At 44.4% G+C, this 8,960-nt stretch overlaps 1 protein-coding gene across 1 annotated transcript; it reads right to left on the reverse strand.

The window, feature by feature from the left end:
- Positions 1-3,062: 3,062 nt before the first annotated feature.
- Positions 3,063-3,932, reverse strand: IRGM (immunity related GTPase M). Its single transcript, XM_032250571.1, is given in 1 exon segment — positions 3,063-3,932. A coding segment is annotated over 1 exon segment (777 nt). The 5' UTR covers positions 3,866-3,932; the 3' UTR covers positions 3,063-3,088.
- Between the last annotated feature and the right edge of the window lie 5,028 nt (positions 3,933-8,960).

Below are 8,960 nucleotides of genomic sequence, written 5' to 3' on the forward strand. Positions count from 1 at the left end.
ATGAGAATTTACTGGGCTATCTTCCTGCTTGTAAATACCACCAGAGTGTTTACAAGGAGGGGAGAGTAACAGAGCTGCTGCTAGTTATTTCCCTTGTGTGAAGACATGGATGAATTGCAGTGCTGGGAGTAGCAAGGGATTGAATCAAGCAAGATTCAGAAATATACAAATGATTCAACGGCCCTTTATATTGAAATCTCCAAACTTGAGTTTTATGTACCATCTTCTCAAAGGAACAAAACAGAAAATTCAATCATATACAACAATTTTGTCTATTACAAAGTTGAATGTTTGCCCCACACCTGGCCTGCCATCATGCGTTAGGGGACCATGGATGATCAAAAGAGTCCCTGTCCTCATGAGGTCATTGCTGATGTTCTTATGTACGCTACATTGTGAACATTTTGATGCACATGAGTCCATGATTCTTTACCCAGGCATACCAATCATGTCTAGGACAGATAAGGAGGAGGAAGATGAAATGCATGCAACACCCTATCCCATTCGCTGCCATGATCTGACTCCGCACCTGCTCCATCTTCCCTTCAAGACCAATGGCAGGAGGGTGCTACTTATGGTAATCAGACCACCAGGCTGCTGTTCCACGGCCATATGCAGGGAGTTCAACCAAAAGCACAGGTTTCCCTTTATCTCTGTTCCTGCCCAACTATCATGTCAATTCTTGCTCTGAAATTTGACCTATCCCTCTTTTCCAGTCCAAGTAGGATGGTTTTTCTTACCTGTATGGCTTCATTGAAACCAAAACTAACATTCCAAACATCTGTCAGTGAAAAGTAGAGATGAATTTTGTTTTTCCAATTTGAAAATGTTCATTAGAATAGAAAGCTAGTGTGTGCCTGCTCGGTAATACTCAGATATCTCTGTACAAGAACCCTTCATCCATCTCTGTCTCACAGTCATCCTAGGTCTGGGAGCTGACCTCAGGCACAGCCAGGCAGGGAACTCATGGCTCACTCTCAGTACAGGGGGTGGAAACCAGAATAATTGAGACCAGTCTGGGCAACATAGGAAGACCTTGTCTCTAGAGAAAAATGTAAAAATCAGCCAGGCATAATGAGTGTGTGCCTGTGGTCCTAGATCAGGAGGCTGAGGCAGGAAGATACCCTGAGCCCAGGAGTTTGAGGCTCAAGTAAGCTATTATATAATGGCAGCACTGCACTCCAGCCTGGGCAAAAGAGCAAGACTCTGTCTCAGAAAAGGGGATACATAATAATATGTCTTCCCACTCCATATTTATCCACCCCTTAACCCTGACAAATGACCATAATATCCTGGCAGAACAATTGGGTGTATACATGAGCAAGTAAGCACAAGCTATTTCTCTATTTTACAGACATGAAGTATTTCCTAAGTAATGTCTAGCACCCTCCTTTTTCTTTCACGTGTTGGTAATTGTTCTGTGTCAGCATATGAAGATATCCTTTGAGGAAATCCTTTTACAATTTCTTATCATTAGGAAATAGAACTCACATAATCATGCATCAAATCTTTAAGTAATGTTTAAATTATAAGCACACATCTCTTTTACCACCATACAGATTTTTAAAAATTACCTATGTGAATAGCATCTCAATAAAGCCGACATTTTCTTAAATGAAAGAAATAGGACCTGTCAGCAGCAAAGAAAACTCTCATTCCGCTCCAAAAGCTAGAGTTTAAAACCAGCCTGACTATTGGATGTACTTCTTGGTTTTTAATGAATACTTTTGCCATCTGTACAGGCATTCCTCTGAAATATTGTTTACTGTATATTTGGCTTACCATTGCTTTATTTGACCTGGGACTTGAGTGATAGATTTTTTTGCATAGTTTCTATATCCTTATCTGGTATGTCACTTATAAAATATATATGGTGGCCGGGCATGGTGGCTTACACCTGTAATCACAGCACTCTGAGAGGCCGAGGCATGTGGATCACGAGGTCAAGATATCAAGGCCATCCTGGCCAACATAGTGAGACCCCATCTCTCCTAAAAATACAAAAATTAGCTGGGTGTGGTGGCATGCACCTGTAGTCCCACCTACTCAGGAGGCCGAGGCAAGAGAATCGTTTGAACCCAGGAGGCAGAGGCTGCAGTTGGCCGAGATCGCACCACTGCACTCCAGCCTGGTGACAGAGCAAGACTCCATCTCAAAATAATAATAATCATCATTATATACATACATACATATATTTGATTAGAATTTTAAAATCCAGCCTGATGATCATTTTACTTTTAACTAAAACATTTATTCCAACGACACTGAATATAATTACTGGTATTTTCAATTTATATGTAACATTTTATTTTGTGCTATATTTTTTTCTGATGCCTTCCTTTAGATTGCGTGTATTTTTGTTATACTATTACTTTTCTTGTCACTTGCAAGTTATTTGCACAGTTTCTATTCCTTCATTAGTTTTAAATTTAAGATATTAGGCATTACTTATAAGCCACAGTTTAAACTTAATCAAAATCTTTACTCACACTCTGGATAAAACAAGAACTTAGAGCCCTTTAACAGGGTTACTACTTTTTTCTGTTTTAGAGGTTTGCTGTAGATTTCAATTGTAGGTTTATAAGCTCAGAAATCTGTTATTACTGATATTCTCCATCTTGAGATTCAAGCAACCTGCCTTCTTATTTCAAGAAATTTATAACACAAAGTAATAGAAGGAAATATTAACTTAAATCTCTCTGATTTAGAGTGAGAAAAGTGTACCCCATTGAGAAGAGAACTTGCAGTCCTTAGTGCCACCCAAGAAAGAGCCTGCCGGAATTTTTTAAAGTTGGCTGTCATTGTGGGTTGATGTGGTCTTTTAGGACTTCTCTTAAGATAGTCTTGGTGTTCTCAGAAATTATCTCTAGTAAGTGTCTATAGTTCATTCATCTGAAGTAACAGTGGGGTGTAGCTTAAAAGGCTAAGAAATGCCTACATAACTCCACAAGTCATGCACATACGTTTCCCATCTCTTTTGCAGACCCTGTGCATCACAGGACTTCATGATGTTCATGTAGTCTGTGAATTTCCTGCCCATTCTCTGTGCCACCTGCCAGAGAGACTCATCATCCATACCAAAGAACAATTAAAAGACCTTCAGACACTTCACAAAATCATCTGCACCCCAGATGCCAAAGGCATCCTGGAAAGACTGTATGGTTGTTTTCTTCTGCAGGGAGGTTGCTTTGTCATTCATGATCATCTCACAGGTGTGGGACAGGTTTTGAAGAGGGCCATGGCACCTAATTTGGATGAGTCTTTTGTAATGTGTCTCTAATTTTCGGAAGTCATGCAATAAAGGTTCAAGGCTGGAGGCCATAAATATGCGGCATTCACATACCTGCTCCCTCTGGAGATTTTCCAGGACATTTTCTCTGATTTACAGTAGCTGCACTTCTGGGAGGGCACCTGTGCTGAGATCCATGCCCAGCTTGGTCCAGACAATGTAGAACTTATTTCCCATGTCCTCAATGGTTTTGGCAAGGATCACATGATTCATGCTGAATTGTGCAGATGCAACCAAGATGAAGTCCTACTGGTTGAACTATATTTCCATCAGGTAATTCTCCAGAATTTTGGTGGCAGACCCTGCGCCAGGCAGGTCCCACAGCGCCACATTTGGAAAGTGGGAAGAGAAATAGGAGGCACGTCTTTGGGTAGTTTTTACCAGCCCAGTAGGAGGTGAGGCCTTCCCCTCATGCCCTGTGTTTTGAAGTGCACTGATGAAGGTGGACATGCTATTGCCAGAGTCCCCTGCCATAGCGATGTTGACTGGTGTCCCGAACCCTATCTTCAAAGTCTCCTTGATGGCAGAGACCACCTCTGGCAAGTCCCCATCTGCTGAGGCTCTCTCAACATTCATGACCTCCGCCTTCGATAAAATACCCCAATGCTGGCTGGGCGTGGTGACTCATACCCGTAATCCCGAAATTTTGGGAGGCCAAAGCAGGCGGATCACCTGAGGTCAGGAGTTCCAGACCAGCTTGGCCAACATGGGGAAACCCCGTCACTACTATAATATAAAAAATTAGCCAGGTGTGGTGCACGCCTGTAGTCCCCACTACTCAAGAGGCTGAGGCAGGAGAATCGCTTGAACTCAGGAGATGGAAGCTGCAGTGAGCTGAGGCCACTGCACTCCAGCCTGAGAGACAGAGTGAAACTCCATCTCAGGAAAAAAAAATGCTCATGGTGTGGCAAAAACAGGTTAAGGATGCGGCTAAAGGATGGAGTGTGAGTGAGGGCACGTGGGAACTCTGTCGTATTGGTGGGCACTGGAGTAACCTGCAGAAGTGGAAGAGCAGGTGACTTAGATGGACAGGGTGCACATGAATCATCTGCCTTTCAGCATTCCCAGCCCTCAGCGAAGACTGCAGCAAAGACAACTGGATTAAAAACAATCAAAAAGCACTCATTCAAGCAATGTGCACCTTCCTTCAAGGAGCAAGAAAGGTAGGGCCCACGTGGAACGCTCTGAGGCCGGTGCCTCCAATAGTCAGCCTCCAAAGCAGGGTTGTGGTCTTGAGATGGCTTGAATAGCAGAGGATGAACCAAGGCTCCTGAAAAGCCCAAGAGTTTTTTGTCTTTTCCTCTTTTACTCTATCCTAACATAGGACTGCTCCTTCACAAGTTTCAGTACAGGTATTGATCGACTTACGACCTATGCAACTTACGACCATTTGACTTTACGAACACAATCGCTAGCCACGACTGCTCCGCGTCTGGCAGCGCAAACATTGCCCAGCTGGGCGTACGACAGTGCGGACCATCTTCCGGCAGCACTACCATCTCCGCGTGTATATAGCCTACTCAACTTACGACCAAATCGTGTTACAACCGGTCTGTCAGAACCAATCGTGGTCATAAGTCGAGCACTAGCTCTACATATTTCATAACAAAGACCAGACAAGTAAAACTGACCTATATATTTCTCTGCTGAAGATGGCGCCAGAGGACATAAAACATCCAATCCCCATTGCTTACTTGAAGCTGTGGCCTGTCCCTGTTTTAACTCTTAACTTACCTCATCAGGCAGGGGGATCACACGTGCAGCGCAGTCCTGAAATGCTGCAACATATATGAAGTAAGCCACCTGCCTTTGACCCCCAAGTTTCCATTAGGATTGTCATATTGGGCCCAACTGAAGCAGGGGAGAGAAGGAGAGAGTTACTCAAATGCTCTGCTCTTGTTCAAGGCAGTGATTACACAATTATCATTGGCGATTGCAGTGATAATCAATTGTGTAATCATTGCCTTGAAGAAGAGCAGAACCTGGCTCTTGCAGGTTCCCCACCAGGCCAGGTATTTGAGATTGATTAAAAGAAGGTGATGTGATTATTGCAGTGGTTAGACAATTGATTATCATTACATTCGCCAAACCTGGCTCTTGCAGGTTCTCCATGGAGGCAGGTATTTGAGACTGATTAAAAGGAGGTGATGTAATTCTCCTAACGTGGCCTGGCAGGTCTGTTTCACACACTCATTGTGAACACACACAACACTCTTCACCCACTCACTCACATTTGGTGTGCACACTCACCCATGCCCAGCCGTGTTACCCCCCACACACACTCACATGCTCTCACCCTCAGCATGCACACATACACTCAATTGCACTCTGTGCATGTCCACACATATTCACACTGACACATGTTCACACACCCTCACATACTTAAGCTGACACGTGTAAACACTAATACACACATTCATCCCTGTTGCACACACTCATACTTGCGCACTCAGGCTGCAACATGTTCACTTACCCCACACACGAACACACATTGACTCATGGTGCCACGTTCACACAAACTTATGTTTGGTGCACACATGCTCATGTACTCTGTGCACATATATATACACTCACATAGGCTGGCATGTGTTCACTGACCTACTCACTCATGCTTGGTGTGCCCAGTGCCCACACACTGTCTCACATGATATGTGTTCAGACACTCATGCACACACAGAATCTTGCCTCCTGAGTGCCCAGGACAATGGATCTGTCCAGTTTTTGGTCCTTTTAGAGGGTCCAGGAAACAGAGAACTGGCTCCAGCTACCCATCTATGAGATATGAGGCAAGGCCCTAATGGAGGAGATGGATCAGAGAGGCCCTGTTCTCTGGGCTGTACCTGAGTCTTCAATTTCTCGGTGCCCCACTGGTCTTGGGAAGATTTTATAACCCACCATATGGCAAGGGCAGCAACTGATCATTGACCTCCTCAGGCCACACTTCATCTGTGGCTGCTATATACAGTTTCTCTGTTGCAGCAATAATTATTTTGGTTTATGTGAATAACTAGTTTCTTCTCCTCAAATGCTACTTAGATATGGTTGCTTTTATTTATTTATTTATTTATTTTTAATTTTTTATTTTATTTATTTATTTATTTTTGAGACAGAGTCTTGTTCTGTCGCCAGGTGCCAGGCTGGAGTGCAGTGGTGCCATCTTGGCTCACTGCAACCTCTGCCTCCTGGATTCAAGCAATTCTCCTGCCTCAGCCTCCCGAGTAGCTGGGACTACAGGCGTGCACCACCACGCCCAGCTAATTTTTGTATTTTTAGTAGAGACGGGTTTTCACCATGTTGGCCAGGATGGTCTCAATCTCTTGACCTCGTGATCCACCCGCCTCGGCCTCCCAAAGTGCTGGGATTACAGGCATGAGCCACCGCGCCTGGCCTATGGTTGCTATTAGTTAGTCCATAAAGAGGAAGAGGTAATCCACAGAATTTGGAGGGAAGGGGGCAGCATAGTTACCAGGTTTAAGTGGAGTCCCTCGCAGCCTAGCAGGAGAAGGGAGTGGGGAGGTGTGGCTTTCAGAATTTTGCCCATGTGTGTCTGCACAGATAGGAGGCAGGCTGGTTAAGGAGAGGAACCGAGACTCCCCTTCCCCACGACATTACATCTGACAGGTGCACAAGGGAGTGGAGCAGGAGCACATGCAGGCGGGAGATGGGCTTGGGCCTGTGGCGGGGCCATTTTCTAACCCAAGTAGTCCTAGAAAGTATTGTTTCATCAGGTATTAAATGCTTGGCATCATATTAATACATACACAGGTCTTGGCACTAACCATAAAACGTTTCCACTAGACTCTTTACCATTGTACTCCTCGTGCCTAGCAGGTGTTTAACATATTTTTGTTTGATTAATAAAACACAGTACACTTTGTGTGTTATTAACTTACTAATTGACAGATAAATTAACTTCCCTTTCTAAACAGTCCCTGCTGAGCACAGGGCCTACTAATAGACATCTGATTTTCAAGCACAGTCTGCTTGGGTATGAAGGGACAGAACAGGGTATTCACTGTCCTTGGTGAGTGTGGGAGGTCAGCACCAAACCGTATCATTTTCCAGGCTTTGTCTGTGACCATGTGTGTGAACGGAGCCAGCATCTTCAAACCTGTCTGCTTACCTGTGCACCAGTGCTGACCCCTGTGGAAAGAGCCTTAGCCCCTGCAGCCCCAGCTCAACTGTCCCACTCTCAAGTCCTGATCAAATGATCCACTTCTGCTGAGCCCATGGTGAAGGCTCACCAGCTGCACACTGGACACATCCGAGCCCAAAATAATTATTTTTACAAATGAGATACTTTATCTCAGTTATGCCAGGACTCTTCTGTGCTGTGCTTGCCCAGGCCCCTGTGCCACTGCCAGGCCAATGAGGGCATGGTTTCCTCTGCCTGAGGTTGGATTGTCTTCACGGTGTTGTCAGTGTGCCTATGTTTGTGTGCACGAGCCTCCAGGAGCACTAACCTGGGAGTTTAGAAGAGGTCATCAGAATTCAGCCTGGGCTGCAATTGCTCCAAGCTCGGCTCTTTGAGTACCTTGCCCAGATTATATTGCCAGATACCCTCCTCCAGACAGGGGCTGAGGAGTCCTTTTGGAAGAGGAGGAAAAGGCCCTTCTAAAAGGAGCCACGGGACCACGTTCAATTACACAGTGGCAACCATACAAAAAAAAAGAAAAAAAAAAAAAACAGACATTAGAAGGAGCATATTCCTAAATTTACTAAGTGAGACTTTGAGTGTGGTATGCACTTCATATAGGAACCAAGTACACATGCACACAAATAAATGCACGCAGGTGAATGCAAGGTAACATACAACAATTTGCCTTAAATACACTCTATATCTTCTATTCCATTCTATGAATGATTTTTAATCTGTTTGCTTTTTAATGCTGGTCATAATCCAGTGAATTAATTTCACGAGCCAAAACATGCAGAATGAAGAACACAGATTAATAGATTTCCCTCGTAAGGTTATATATAGTTAATTCCAGGCCAATTAGCTTGATCCCCAAACAAAGGTACTTATAGCAAAGTAAGACCTAACCTTAGCACAGATGTGGAGCCTGGCACATCAGAGAACTCCATAAGCCAGAAACCAATGTGGCCCAAATCCCAGGCTTTTTCTCTGTTTGATCACTATCAGAAAAGGCTGAGGAAAAAAATCAATGTGATGATTCATGTGGAATAATGAAACTGGATCCTCAGTTCTCACCTTCTACAAAAATAAACTTGGCCAGGCGTGGTCACTCACACCTGTAATCCCAACATTTTGGGAACCTGAGGTGAGTGGGTCAAGAGGTCAAGAGATTGAGACCAGCCTAGCCAATATGGTGAAACCCCATCTCTATTAAAAATACAAAAATTAGTCAGGCACATTGGAAGGCACCTGTAATCCCAGCTACTCAGGAGCCTGAGGCAGGAGAATTGCTTGAACCTGGGCAGCAGAGGTTGCAGTGAGCTGAGATTGTGCCACTGCACTCCAGCCTGGATGACAGAGTGAGACTCCGTCTCAAATATATATATATATATATATATACACACAAAAATTAGCTGGGCATGGTGGTGGTCACCTGTAATCCCAGCTCCTCGGGAGGCTGGGGTAGAAGAATCACTGGAACCCAGGAGGTGGAGGATGTAGTGAGCTGACATTGTGCCACCGCACTCCAGCCTG

Source organism: Sapajus apella, unplaced genomic scaffold (assembly GCF_009761245.1).
Source record: "Sapajus apella isolate SASKATOON/1434 unplaced genomic scaffold, GSC_monkey_1.0 scaffold71, whole genome shotgun sequence".
Lineage (NCBI taxonomy): Eukaryota > Metazoa > Chordata > Mammalia > Primates > Cebidae > Sapajus > Sapajus apella.